At 46.6% G+C, this 14,633-nt stretch overlaps 2 protein-coding genes across 2 annotated transcripts in view; both read left to right on the top strand.

Annotated features, from left to right (window-relative positions):
* The first annotated feature begins 567 nt into the window (after positions 1–567).
* Positions 568–4,759, top strand: zc3h10 (zinc finger CCCH-type containing 10). Its single transcript, XM_072451502.1, has 3 exons — positions 568–688; positions 1,784–3,012; positions 3,895–4,759. The coding sequence occupies exons 2-3, from the start codon at positions 1,840–1,842 to the stop codon at positions 4,402–4,404; spliced, it is 1,683 nt and encodes a 560-aa protein (XP_072307603.1). The 5' UTR covers positions 568–688; positions 1,784–1,839; the 3' UTR covers positions 4,405–4,759.
* Positions 4,760–6,462: 1,703 nt separating this feature from the next.
* Positions 6,463–14,633, top strand: part of esyt1b (extended synaptotagmin-like protein 1b) — a 72,362-nt gene continuing 64,191 nt past the window's right edge. The window contains exon 1 of the mRNA XM_072451501.1: positions 6,463–6,841. Within this exon, the coding sequence (XP_072307602.1) occupies positions 6,482–6,841 (360 nt within the window). The 5' untranslated portion in view covers positions 6,463–6,481. The remainder of the gene's footprint in view (positions 6,842–14,633) is intronic.

Raw genomic sequence — 14,633 nt, 5'->3', positions numbered from 1 at the left:
TCTACCTGCGTTGCAACAATGAAATTTCCCCATGTGGGACAATAAAGGAATATCTTATCTTATCTTATCTTATTTATATATAGTGTCTGCTTTATGACACTCAATTACAAACCAAATAGGGACAGTACAAATATGTTCAATCACAGTACAATAAAAATTGCAGTTTTGGATTTGACCGAGGAGAGAGATTTATGACTTTTAACTCTTAACGAATAACATTTGGGATGCATATAAAAAAAAACGGTATTTAAAACAAAAATATGTATGTAATGTTTTGTTAACAGAGTAATATTATTAATACCATTTCCATTAAGACTGTCATCGATGAAAGTGCCAAACAAAATATCATTCATGGATAAAATTAATCCCTTTAGAGTGAATCCAGTGTCAAAGGTCAAGACAAATAAACAGTCGCACAAACTCAATTAAAAAACTCTGTTTTCCACACTTCCGGTTTGACCGCTAGATGGCGGTGTGACGCGGCAGCACCTTCCGGACAAAGGAAAGCGTGATGACAACAAACAGCTCCCGGGCCTTGAAACGAACCTCTTAATAGTGTTTACTTTTGTACTTTCACCTGTCTCATTTGTACTTTTACTTGTGTCTTTTGTACGGACTCGTGTTGAGGACATTTTGTGATTTTTTTTCCCCCTCAAACTGCGCTGTTTTATCCCGCTGCTTGAACTCGGTGAGTAACGTTAGCATTTAGCATTAGCTTCGGCGTCGGGTCGCTAGCTCGGTGCTAATCTGCCCCACGAGCTTCACGTGCCGCGAGGGTCCGTCCCTCGTTATAATCTCGCGTTTATACTTTTATTTTGCAGATTGATAAAAGGATAAACGCATTTGTCTCCGAAAGAGGCTTTGGATCACGTGCTTTTCTTTACATCTGTCCATTTCGCGCTGTTAGCTGTAGTTAGCCACTGAAGCTAGCTGTAGTTAGCATCTAAAGCTAACGAATGGAAACGCGGCATTCAGTTTTATAGTTCTTAAAGGTTCATAAAGGTCTCAGTTATTCACATTCTGATAAATAAATCACATTTCATCAGATCAGCAGATGAACCGAAGAACCTTCTACAAGTACAAATGTTTAGTAAAATACTTGGAGAAAATAGAACATAATAATAAAATAATAAAGGATAATAATCAAAAAAGACTAATACTAAAGGACAGTAATAGTAAAGGGTAATAATAACTAAAAAGGTCAATAAAAAAAAGTCAACAATAATACTAATGGATAATAATAACAAAGGGCAGTAATAATTTAAAAGGATGACAATAATAATAATTTAAAGGACAATAATAAAATAATAATATGAAGGATATATATTAAAGCACAATATTAATCATATTAAAAGTATCTCTTTGATTAGTCTCCAGATATCATGCTTTTACTCGTACTTGACTAATGTTTAGTTTGAAGTAAATGTTTTGGTTAAATCTTTCCCCTTTGTTCCTTCAGATACAAAATAGATTTTCTCTCTTTTGTGTCATTAGAAAATACCAGATTTTGTGCATTTTTTCATGTCATGTCCTTAGGCTAAATCATTACATTAACTTTAATTTACTTCCCACAGTTGCACGTACATGAGCAGTGGTTTGTCAATATACTTTTTCCTCTTACCACAACTTCCACTTTAGTATTTTTAACAGTATTTCGTCAGTGCAGTGGGGCAAAGTATCCCAGTATGTCGTTTGCTTTCTTGGCGTTCTACTGCAATACTTCTTGTGACCTTCATCTCTTTTTCATTTCAAATAAACGCTGTACATCATGTCTTCCCTTTAGGCTCCGCCCACGCCTCCCAATGAGGGCGGATCTTCCCCGATTCTGGTCGGAGCGCTATGCCTGACCGGGACAGCTCGTATCTGTCAGGCGGCGGCGGGGCGACTCTGGGCGACGAGGGGGGCTCTGTGTCTGGGGCAGGGGGGTCCGGAGCAGGCGCAGCCTCCGGGGGGATGGGGGGTACTGGGGCGCTGGGCAACGGCTGCAGCAACGGAGAGGGCCGAGGCCAGGGGGCCGGCCAGAGCCATGACGGCGTCTGCAGGGACTTTGTGAGGAACGTGTGCAAACGGGGCAAGCGCTGTCGGTTCCGGCACCCGGAAATCAACAACGTCCCGGATCTGGGGGTCCAGAAGAACGAGTTCATCTTCTGCCACGACAACCAGAACAAGGAATGCCTGCGCGTCAACTGCCGCTTCGTGCACGGCTCCAAGGACGACGAGGATTACTACAAGAAGACTGGGGAGCTGCCGCCGAGGCTGCGGGGCAAAGTGGCGGCGCGGCTCGGCCTGTCGCCCATGGACCTCCCCCACAGCCGCGCCGAGGTCCCCATCTGCCGGGACTTCCTGAAGGGCGAGTGCCAGCGGGGCAACAAGTGCAAGTTCCGCCACGTCAAGAAGGACTTCGAGTACGAGACGAGCGGCGCCATCGGGCCCGCCCCCGGCATGATGGGGAACGGCGTGGGCGGCATGGGCGTGGTCGGGGGCGGGACGTACGGAGCCGGAACGTACGGAGCCGGAACGTACGGAGCCGGAACGTACGGGGCCGGAACGTACGGGGCCGGAACGTACGGGGCCGGAACGTACGGGGCCGGAACGTACGGCGGCATGCAGGGGCTGGTCGGTGGAAGTTCCAATAACATGATGGGGATGGGGTGCGCGAGCATGGGCGGGTGCAGGGACCCGGGCATCGCGGGGGTGGGCGTCAGCGGGGGGGGCGTGAGCGGCTGCCTGTCGCTGGGGTCGTCGGGGCAACGGCGATACGACCGGACCTCCGTGTACGAGCCCATGATGGAGAGCGGCCAGTACGACGCCGGGTCGCTGGAAGCGTCGATGGACCACGGCACGCTGCAGATCAAGAGGCGGCGGCTGGACGGGCTGAGGCTGGACGGCGGCGGCGGCGCTCACTACGACCTCGGGGTTCAGGCGCCGCTGCAGCCACGCCCACTGGAGTACAGGTTCCTGGAGGAGGAGAACGCTCTGCTGAGGAAGAGGGTGGAGGAGCTCAAGAAACAGGTGAATAACAGAGAGCAGCACCACCTTTAGAAGCGAGGGATGTGTGAGGTACATGTCAGGTCTGTGGAGAGGCGAGCATGCTCACTGTAAGAAATAAAAACATCTGTAATTGAATAAATGCGTGAGAAAAGGGAAAATCTACAGAATATTGTGCTTAGAGTTGTAGAATTTACTGTGTACATATTTGTAAATACTGTAAATACTGTAGAGCACTAGACATTTAAAAAGTAATCCAATAAAATAGTGATGTTTTAGAAATATCAAGTACATTGAACAACTACAGTTTCTTAAAGGTTAAAAAGTTATTAAAAGCCTGACAGATTATGACAAAGATTGAGTGATCCTATTTACTAAATTGGTGTATTTATACCTGTTGTACATATATATACATTATAGTTTTACACCAATCGAGCAGGTATGTGTGAAGAAAACGTGGGTAGAAAATGACAGTCCAGTCAAAGTTTATGCAGAATTTACACAAAAGAAACAACTTTTTGGACTCTAAACATTAATTCAACAAAATACAGTCGTGCTCATATATTTTTACAAAAAAATAGTGACATTAGATGAGTTTTGGCCCAGTGTTTGCTGGGTAATTTCCTTCTGTGATGTCATCAATTACAAACAGGAAGTGACATTATAAACTTAAAAATGAGCTATTCTGGAATATAATTTTCCTATATTTTTTTTTTGCAAAATATAGATTTAAAATATACGTTTTAGTTCAAGAGTCGTCCGTCCTGTAGGGGGTGCTCTAAAGCTCCAAAGCAGAGGAACAAGGGCCAGTTTGGAGGCCAACAACAACACGAGTAAAGCTCAAATGGACCAATAATAATAATAAATAATAATCACCCTCTAAACATTGTGCGTTCTTCTCCTCAGGTCTCAAACCTCATCGCCACAAACGAAGTCCTCCTGGACCAGAACGCTCAGTTCCGGAGTCAGGCCAAAGTCATGACGCTGTCGTCCACCGCCGGGGCGTCCGAGCTGAACCTGCCCCCCATCGGCGCCGTCAGCTCCTACAACCACAGCATCGCCCAGACGCACACCACGCTGAGCAGCGCCGGGCTCCAGCCGCGCGTCGTCACGCAACAGGACCTGGTGGTGTCGACGGGCGCCCCCACGGCCCAGCCCAGCAACGCGGCCCCGCCCTCCGCGCCGCCGCCCCACATGAACCCGGAGATCACGCCCATGTCGGCGGCGCTGGCGCAGACCATCGCGCAGGGCATGGCCCCCCCCGTGTCCATGGCGCCGGTGGCCGTGTCCATCGCGCCGGTCGCCGTGTCCATGACGCAGGCGCTGCCCGTGATCACCATGAGCCACGCCACCACGCCCATGGTGTCCTACCCCATCGCCAGCCAGAGCATGAGGATAACCACTCTGCCACACTGAGGCCGCTTCATCCGTGAAAGCAATAACTATAAACTGTTTGTTTTAATTTGTTATAATATTCCAATATGAATTTGTACAGCCCGTTTAATCCTTTTTAGATGTTCAGAACCTGGAGTTTCTTTGGATCATTGAAAAGCTACTTCACGTGTTCGGCCAGTAGAGGGCGGCAGCAGAGCGTTTTCTGCCTGTTCACCGCGGTGTTGTCACGGTGACTACAAACGACACATACTGAAGCGTTTGTGGTGCAGTCGAGTTTGTGTCGTTCAACCGTCGTTTTGTTGTTCGTCGCCAAAATAAAAGACTCCATCTCAAATCTGTCTTGTGTCTTTTATTCTTTACGATGGAGAGAAAAGAGTTTAGAACCTGTGACAAACGTGAACTCACTGTAGCGACCACTGTATCACTTCTGACTGTAGATTTAAAGTAACACTGTAAGAAATGTGTTCAAATCTGATGTTTTCTTTGGGTTTCGTGTGCCATGAGTTTCTTGTTTTTTGCTTTATTATTTGCTGGATGTCTACAGTTTATCTCTGTGCCCATGTTTTCTTCTTGTGTTTGTTTATATGTTCAATAAAAAGTAGAAATGTGTTCAAATCAAATAACTTTATTAATTGCAGCGAAGTGGGCGGGGACAGGGGGGAGGGAGGAACGGGATGTTTGTGTGCACTCAGGACGACACAGGAGTTAATCACATATGAACCAATCAAAATACTACTTGGGTCGTTATGTGACTCTAAAATAAACCCGTTTTTAATCCTGACGTGGACCTGGTTTAGACCTGGTTTAGACCTGGTTTAGACCTGGTTTAGTCCTGGTTTAGACCAGGTTTAGACCTGGTTTAGCCCTGGTTCCTGGTTTAGTCCTTGTTTAGCCCCGGTGTAGTCCTGGTTTGGACCTGGTTTAGTCCTTGTCTGGTTGAGGTTTAGTCCTGGTCTAGTTTATTGTTGCGTTTAGTCCTCAAACACAATTTAGACGGCGTCAAAAAGGTGCAGACTTGACATTACACATAAATTACACATAAATGACAGTTATTAATTCTCTCTCTCACGCTCTGTAATCGACGGTTCGGTTGTTTGCTCGGATCTTGGGCGGAGTCGCTTTGCGTGAGCGTGTATTTATTCTGCCGCGCGGTCGTATCCGCGTGGCAAGAAAACACGGACTCGCCGTTTGCTTAAACACGTGTGCGACCGCTTCATTTGACAAGAATAAAGATACTGCATTGTTGAAACTCTCGTATCTTCTCACGCTCGACCACAGCGTGACTAAAATAAAGATAATTCTAGTGATTGTGGTTTTTTTCATCTGTTTAAATGAGACAAATTATGACAAAATAACATAAATTCAACGTTGAACCTCATTACAACAGCATTTCCTGACCATTCGCTCAAAGTTGTGTTTTTACTGATTTTTTACATGTTTGAGTAATTTGAAATGTCCTGCAACTGACGATAAAGTCTTGAAATCCCTGTTTTCACCTACCCCCTATCCCCGCCCAAATCCCCCAACACTCAGTCGTGATTCTGCGGAAAATAAACACCTCTGAGCGATGCGTTTCGGGTCCTAAAACATCAAATTCCTCCAAAATAAAAACCTCAGTCGGTTGGCCCAGAGCGAGGAGGCGGGGCTTCTCAGTTTTCCGCAGTTTTGAACAGGAAGTCAGTGAATCGCTTCTGTCCCTCCTCCGTTTCTCCTCCAAGATCAATGTTACGCTGCACAACGAGCAAAATGTATAATAATGATCTGCTTATGACGTCGACGTACTTTTTTAAAAATCCCGGTATGTCCCCTTTAAAGCAGCTCACATTAAAGGGGACGGTGTGAGGTTCCAGGGGGCGTGTTCTCGTGCACATAACGGGACGGGCTCGAGGGCACTGCTGCTGGAGCCTTCTTCCTCTCCGACAGCTGCAGAACCATCACCGTCCCGTCGCGTTTAACGACACCGCAGCGCCACGTCCACGCGCGCGCGGCCGCTTCGTCACGGCGTGGTCATGACAACGAGCGCTCCAATCTGAACTCCGTCGCTTGAAAAAGTTGAGACCGTTTTAAATTGTCGCGTTATAAAAAAATAAAAAAAACAATGGAGAAGTCCGACAAACCGGAGCCGGAGGACGACGGGAGCGTCCGGGAGACGTGTCCGCGCGCGGGCGAGGCGGAGACGCGCGTGCTGAGCGTCGCGGAGGCGCCGAGGGGCATCAGCGCAGTGGCGGTGCTGTGGACGTTCGGGAAGTGCCTGGGGGCCCTGCTGCCCGTGTACCTGGCCGGGTACTACCGGGTGAGCACGAGTCTGCTGGTGTGCGGCATGATGGTCTACACGGGCTGGAAACACGCCCGGGAAGCGAAGGAGGCGCGGCTCCGCTCCGCCATCCGGCTGCGGGACGACGAGGACGACGTCATGGGCCCCCGAGTGACCGGGCTGAAGAGAGAGCTGCCGGCCTGGGTAAGAGCGTAGGGGCCCCCCGCCTCTGAGTGTAGGGACCACCGCCTCAGAGTGTAGGGACCACATAGGGACCACCGCCTCAGAGTGTAGGGACCACCGCCTCAGAGTGTAGGGACCACATAGGGACCACCGCCTCAGAGTGTAGGGACCACCGCCTCAGAGTGTAGGGACCACATAGGGACCACCGCCCCAGACTGTAGGGACAACCCAGCCTCAGAGTGTAGGGACCACCGCCTCAGAGTGTAGGGACCACATAGGGACCCCCGCCCCAGACTGTAGGGACAACCCAGCCTCAGAGTGTAGGGACCACCGCCTCAGAGTGTAGGGACCACATAGGGACCCCCGCCCCAGAGTGTAGGGACCACATAGGGACCACCGCTTCAGGGTGTAGGGACCACCGCCTCAGAGTGTAGGGACCACCGCCTCAGAGTGTAGGGACCACACAGGGACCCCCGCCTCTGAGTGTAGGGACCACATAGGGACCACCCGCCTCAGAGTGTAGGGACCACCGCCTCAGAGTGTAGGGACCACACGCCTCAGAGTGTAGGGACCCCCGCCTCTGAGTGTAGGGACCACCGCCTCAGAGTGTAGGGACCACATAGGGACCACCGCCTCAGAGTGTAGGGACCACCGCCTCAGAGTGTAGGGACCACATAGGGACCACCGCCTCAGAGTGTAGGGACCACCGCCTCAGAGTGTAGGGACCACATAGGGACCACCGCCCCAGACTGTAGGGACAACCCAGCCTCAGAGTGTAGGGACCACCGCCTCAGAGTGTAGGGACCACATAGGGACCCCCGCCCCAGAGTGTAGGGACCACATAGGGACCACCGCTTCAGGGTGTAGGGACCACCGCCTCAGAGTGTAGGGACCACCGCCTCAGAGTGTAGGGACCACACAGGGACCCCCGCCTCTGAGTGTAGGGACCACATAGGGACCACCCGCCTCAGAGTGTAGGGACCACCGCCTCAGAGTGTAGGGACCACACGCCTCAGAGTGTAGGGACCCCCGCCTCTGAGTGTAGGGACCACCCGCCTCAGAGTGTAGGGACCCCCGCCTCTGAGTGTAGGGACCACATAGGGACCACCGCCTCACAGTGTAGGGACCACCGCCTCAGAGTGTAGGGACCACCCACCTCAGAGTGTAGGGACCACCGCCTCAGAGTGTAGGGACCACCGCCTCAGAGTGTAGGGACCACCGCCTCAGAGTGTAGGGACCACCGCCTCAGAGTGTAGGGACCACATAGGGACCACCGCCTCAGAGTGTAGGGACCACCCGCCTCAGAGTGTAGGGACCACATAGGGACCACCGCCTCAGAGTGTATTTATAGAACCAGCTAAACCCAGATCTGAATTAGGACTAAAACAAGACTAAAACCAGGTCTGAACCAGAACTAAACCAGGACTAAAAAGAAGACTGACCCACACAAGTCCATTCTCCCTCTTAAGGCCCAAAGTTGCTATAATGTGCAGACACAGTGCGATCGGTTCAGTCCCTCACAACCTTCTGTAGACGTTATAGTCACTAATCTAAGCCTATTATTAAACCATGTGGCATAATAATGACCAGGTTATAACATTGTGTAACTTTGTGTAACAGTTTTACAAAACTGTTAGTTACATTTGTAACATCAAACACATAAACAGACTTATAACTGTTTTAACCCTCATACTTCCTGGAGACTCGGCCCAGATTGTGAAAAGTGCTAGTTTTAAACATCTACCTTTTATAAAGCATTTAGAACATCCTTTTGAGACTCTTAGACTAAATGAAGGTCATTTATGATTATTATATCGTAATGTGCTTCAGAAAACCCTTGAGTTATTGAAGAAAACCGAAGAATCATATTACATTTCAGACATTAATACTCTCTAGTTTGCGCCCAAACAAAGGTGATCACATCAGTCATGTCATATTCAAAGTGTGGTCCCGCTACGGCTGCACCATTTGGGAAAAATATCTTATCGTGATTTTTCTAACAAGAATTGCGATTAGATTAGATTAGATTTGCGATGTATGTTTTAATAATTGGATTCTGTCAGAAGTTGTAAACAGGAGGTACAGTCAAAGTATAGAAATTCTTGGGTGACCGAACACTGCCCTGCCGCGTTAAAGAGAAGTGTCAAAAGCGATTCCGTATCTCTAAGATCTGACAGTGAATCTGACACAAACTGGACTCAAATGACCTCCCGTGTGTTTCACGTGCGCACAGATCTAAACTATAGAATTAGACGGGATATTTTGTCGTTTGTAGAGGAAGATTTGCTCATTTTGTCCACTCAGATTGCGATTGCGATTTGATTGCGGTTCATCGTGCTGCTCTAGGTCCCGTAGCAGACTGGTATGTCTTAGTTTAGTAATTACATAGTTCTTCGAGTTGCTTCAAAGATCCTCTTCAAACCCAGGTCTTGTTGAGGCGTGTTCATTTTTAGGCCCGAGCCCCAGCAGGGCGGAGGGCCTATTGCTCCCGCAACGCTGCCGAAGGCAGCGTTGCAACTGTCTGACCAAACATGCGGGCGCAGCCCGCATGTTTGGTACCCCGTCGCCCCTGGCAAGTACAGTGAACTAGCCCATGCCGAAGGCATGGATCATGCATACTTACTCCTGCTATGACAGAAATAGTCAACAATTAGTGAATGGGCGTAGCCCATTCACTAATTGTTGACAACAGCAGCGCGAAGCGCTGCATTCCTCCAAAAACCCTCCTGGCATCGTCCCGTACGCGAGAATCCATGCCGCAGGCATGGGCCATGCTTGTATCTGCTCAAATCAATGGAAGTCTATGGGGAGTGGGCGGGGCATCCCGACGGAATAGGGAGTGACGAGCGCGTAAGCGCTCGTAATGATGATTCCACCCCATGGCGGCATCGGGAAGGCTTAGAGCTTTCAAACGATGTATAATTTGTTGTTATAGTGGAAACGGCTATATTGTTTTTGCTAAAAATATTATTATTAGGCCCGAGCGCCACAAGCTGGCGAGAGGCCTATTAATCTCGTAAGGCCGTGCGAAGCACGGCTGCGAAAGTGCGCACGTAGTGCGCACGAAATCGAGCGCGAAGCGCTCGCCCACTTCCAAACACTCACTAACGCACTCCTTCACTCATGCACGCCCCGTGCATACTAATTAGTAGTAGGAAAATGGAACATTACCGTTGTAAACGGGCGAAGCCCGTGCAAAAGTGCGCACTAAACGAGCACTTTACATTGAGATGACGACCGCTTCGCGGTCGTCATCCCCATATAAAGCACTCATTTGCGCTAAGTACCTCACGAATACGTTCCCCATCTCTTGCATGTTCCGTGCATATAAGCATGTAATGCAAAAAATGAACATTATTACTGTATAGAGGGCCAAAAACACAAAGTGGGCGGAGCCCACTCAAAATTAACGAAAGTACCCGTCAGTGACCAGGGACCCACACCATGAGGCAGGAAAGCGCGAGCGCTTTCCGAAAATGTATAGTTTATGATATTTGTAAAATGGGAAACATTGTTTTCGTATCGGAATATTATTCTTTCTTTCTTTCTTCTTCTCGGGACCAACCCCCCTATTTTTCACCCAGTGAACATTGACGAAAAGTCACAAAAATGTTCACACCTCTAAAAATCGTGCCTCTCTACATTCTGGCTATTTCCCTTTTCTAAAATAAAAAAAATTGGCGCGTCAGCGCCCCCAAATGTACCAAAAATGCATTGAGAGATGGGAAATGACCCCAAAAAAATCTGATCGTAGAATCATGAAATTTGGCGCAGAGGTAGATGGTGACAAGAGAAGTAAAAAATATTATTACGGCAACGCCGTCCGCCCAACCAAATGTTGGCCATATTGCTTCAAAAATGGCTAAACATGACTTCAGAGTTTTTCCAAACGTCGTACTTTTACGAACTCCTCCCAGGGCGTTGGCCCTAAAAAGCTGAAATTTGGTGAAAATGCTACTGAGGAGTGGGACATCAAAAGTTATCCAAATTACATTGATACCTGTCACGGTCTCTGTGCGGCGAAGCCGCAAACTGTAGCAAGAATTTCAGAAATCTCCCAAATTTAACATTTCTGCCGTTTGCGCAGATAAAGTCCGAATTGCGTCAAATTAGAATCAGTTGTTAAACTCTTTGCCCTAAACCTACTTGAAGTGAAATAAATTAATTTGGAGCCACAGCGCCCCCTACAGATTTTATATGGAGGTTAAATATTTAGTTTTGCGAAATTATATGAAATTTGACACACAACTCAATTTTGACATCCCCATCAAAAAAGTCAATGAGACTCATGTCATAATTGTTATGGTTTTGCCGTAACGATGACCGAAACCTTCCATGTTATTCCAATGGGGAAATCGCCAGAACATGTTTACACTTTAGACTTTCACAAACTCCTCTTAGGGCGTTAGACATATTAACCTGAAATTTGGTGAGACTCATCTTCAGGGGTGGACCATCAAAAGTTATCCACATTTTTATTCAAAGAGTCACGGTGTCTGTGCGGCAAAGCCGCACATTTTGCCAAGAATTCAAAATAAAATTGCTTTTTGATGGTAAAACAAAGGGGAGAAGATGTGACAGCGTCACAGATTCAGCAGTAGGCGTAATAAAAGGACAATTGGGGCGCGTTAGCGCCCCCTCCTCTTGCGGCGTGGCGGCGGCGTAGCGAGGGCCGATCATTGCCGCTTGCGGCTATATTTTTAATTATTTTTCTTGTTCTTCTGCTTTTTGAGCTCTAATTTGACCCCCTGAACATGCTCAAAAACTCACCAAACTTTACCCAAAATTCAAAATCGGCGAAAAATTTTGTTTTTTCTGGGCCATTTTTTTTTTCGTAAAAAAATGGCGCGACAGCGCCACCGACAAAAGTCAAAATACATTGCGCCTATGGGAGACGCCCCGAGGTCAACTTTGTCGTAGAGCTACGAAATTCGGAACACGCATTCCTCTTGTGAGGACAAAAAACAAATATTATTGTGGCCACGCCCCCAGAATTACCCTATGCCCGCCATCTTCCTTTGAAAATGAAAACACGCTGTGTTATCCATTTTGTTCACGTCAAACTTTGACGAACTCCTCCTAGGGCGTTTTGCCCACCGACTTCAAAATCGGCGGACGTCCTCTGGACAAGTGGGGCATCTAAAGTTATCCAATTTTTTGAGATACCTTTTACGGTCTGTGTGCGGCGCAGCCGCAAAGTTGGACAACTTATTTTGGGATATTGCAGATCTAAAAATTGTTCCCATTTGATCAAAACAAGTCCGATTAGGACCAAATTTGAATCAGTTGTTCAACTTTCTAGTTTGGACCAGTTTATGATGACAAAATTGAAATAGGCGCGATAGCGCCCCCTACAGAGTGACCTTTAAATTAACATTGAAGGTCAAAAATTAGTTTTACCAAAATTTTCTAAACTTTGCCCAAAATTCTATTTTGGCGTCCCGATCAAAAAAGCCAATCAGACAAATGCCTTAATTTTTACGGCGTAGTCGTAGCGATGACATAAACCTCCCATGTTATCCCTATGGGAAAACCGCTAAATCTCTCGAATATCCACATTTTTCTGTTTCACACTTTCACACAAACTCCTCCTAGGGCGTTTTGCCCACCGACCTCAAAATCGGTGTACGTCCTCTAGACAAGTGGGGCATCTAAAGTTATCCAAATTTTAAGGATAGCTTTTACGGTCTCTGTGCGACGGAGCCGCAAACTTTTCCCTGAATTCTGACTATTTGGCCTTCAGAGTAGCCTATAAACAATAGAGTTTTTCCAAATGACATTATATTTTGCACAAAATTCTAATTTGCAATCCTGATCATAAAAGTATGAGAGCCAAAGTCATATTTTGTACGGCGTAACCGTAACGATGACAGAAACATCCCATGATATCCTTATGGGAAATTCGCGAAATTGCTCAAATCACCACATTTTTACGCTTCACACTTTAACGAACTCCTCCTAGGGCGATTGTCTGATCAAACTCATATTTGGGGAAAATCATCTACACAAGCGGGGCATCAAAAGTTATCCATATTTTGATTCTAAGTGCTACGGTCTCTGTGTGGCTGACCCGCAAATATATGTCAGAAATGGGAAAACAGCGAAATCTCTGAAATTTTCACATTTACGCTTCACACTTTAACAAACTCCTCTAAGGGCAATAGCTCGATCAAGTTCATATTTGGGGAAAATCATCTACACAAGCGGAGCATCAAAAGGTATCCACATTTTTATTCCAAGTGCTAAGGTCTCTGTGCGGCGGCGCAGCAAATTTGACTGACACTTGTGTTCATTTGCACTGGATTGGCCATGTCCAATGTGTCGCCGTCTGTCAAGTTCTTTTTTAATTCAACACACAATAAGGGCGCCATCTTTATCAAGTCGAAAGCGCAGAGTGGGAAGGCCGGCGGCCCGCGAGGGCCGTTGGATGCCGCTTGCGGCTTTAATTAAATATTACTGTCTCTCCGTTATTATGCGGCTCACACACTTTAATGGTTAAGATTAAACTCTCTGGTTTAAACTCTGGTTTAGACTCTCTGGTTTAAACTCTGGTTTAGACTCTCTGGTTTAGACTCTCTGGTTTAGACTCTGGTTTAAACTCTCTGGTTTAAACTCTCTGGTTTAAACTCTCTGGTTTAAACTCTCTGGTTTAAACTCTCTGGTTTAGACTCGCTGGTTTAAACTCTCTGGTTTAGACTCTCTGGTTTAAACTTTCTGGTTTAGACTCTCTGGTTTAAACTTTCTGGTTTAAACTCTCTGGTTTAAACTCTCTGGTTTAAACTCTCTGGTTTAAACTCTCTGGTTTAAACTCTGTGGTTTAGACTCTCTGGTTTAGACTCTCTGGTTTAAACTCTCTGGTTTAAACTCTCTGGTTTAAACTCTGTGGTTTAAACTCTGTGGTTTAAACTCTGTGGTTTAGACTCTCTGGTTTAAACTCTCTGGTTTATACTCTCTGGTTTAAACTCTCTGGTTTAAACTCTCTGGTTTAGACTCTGTGGTTTAGACTCTGGTTTAGACTCTCTGGTTTAAACTCTCTGGTTTAGACTCTCTGGTTTAAACTCTCTGGTTTAGACTCTCTGGTTTAAACTCTGGTTTAGACTCTCTGGTTTAGACTCTCTGGTTTAGACTCTGGTTTAAACTCTCTGGTTTAAACTCTCTGGTTTAAACTCTCTGGTTTAAACTCGCTGGTTTAAACTCTCTGGTTTAAACTCTCTGGTTTAAACTTTCTGGTTTAGACTCTCTGGTTTAAACTTTCTGGTTTAAACTCTCTGGTTTAAACTCTCTGGTTTAAACTCTCTGGTTTAAACTCTCTGGTTTAAACTCTGTGGTTTAGACTCTCTGGTTTAAACTCTCTGGTTTAAACTCTCTGGTTTAAACTCTCTGGTTTAAACTCTCTGGTTTAGACTCTGTGGTTTAAACTCTCTGGTTTAGACTCTCTGGTTTAAACTCTCTGGTTTAGACTCTCTGGTTTAGACTCTCTGGTTTAGACTCTCTGGTTTAGACTCTCTGGTTTAAACTCTCTGGTTTAGACTCTCTGGTTTAAACTCTCTGGTTTAGACTCTCTGGTTTAGACTCTCTGGTTTAAACTCTGTGGTTTAAACTCTGTGGTTTAAACTCTGTGGTTTAAACTCTCTGGTTTAGACTCTCTGGTTTAAACTCTCTGGTTTAGACTCTCTGGTTTAGACTCTCTGGTTTAGACTCTCTGGTTTAAACTCTGTGGTTTAGACTCTCTGGTTTAGACTCTGTGGTTTAGACTCTCTGGTTTAGACTCTCTGGTTTAAACTATGTGGTTTAGACTCTGGTTTAGACTCTC

Source organism: Eucyclogobius newberryi, unplaced genomic scaffold (assembly GCF_026437365.1).
Source record: "Eucyclogobius newberryi isolate DKJ021-1_F unplaced genomic scaffold, fEucNew1.0.hap1 SCAF_19, whole genome shotgun sequence".
NCBI classification, from domain to species: domain Eukaryota; kingdom Metazoa; phylum Chordata; class Actinopteri; order Gobiiformes; family Gobiidae; genus Eucyclogobius; species Eucyclogobius newberryi.
The sequence above is the reverse complement of the archived record's forward strand: the minus strand, read 5'-3'. Positions and strand labels throughout refer to the sequence as shown.

What these genes read in the sequence shown, in the direction of transcription:
- zc3h10 (XM_072451502.1), top strand. Translation starts at nt 1,840, where the DNA reads ATGCCTGACCGGGACAGCTCGTATCTGTCAGGCGGCGGCGGGGCGACT. An exon ending in TGGAGGAGCTCAAGAAACAG is followed by an intron (nt 3,013 to 3,894) that starts GTGAATAACAGA and finishes TCTTCTCCTCAG; the next exon opens with GTCTCAAACCTCATCGCCAC.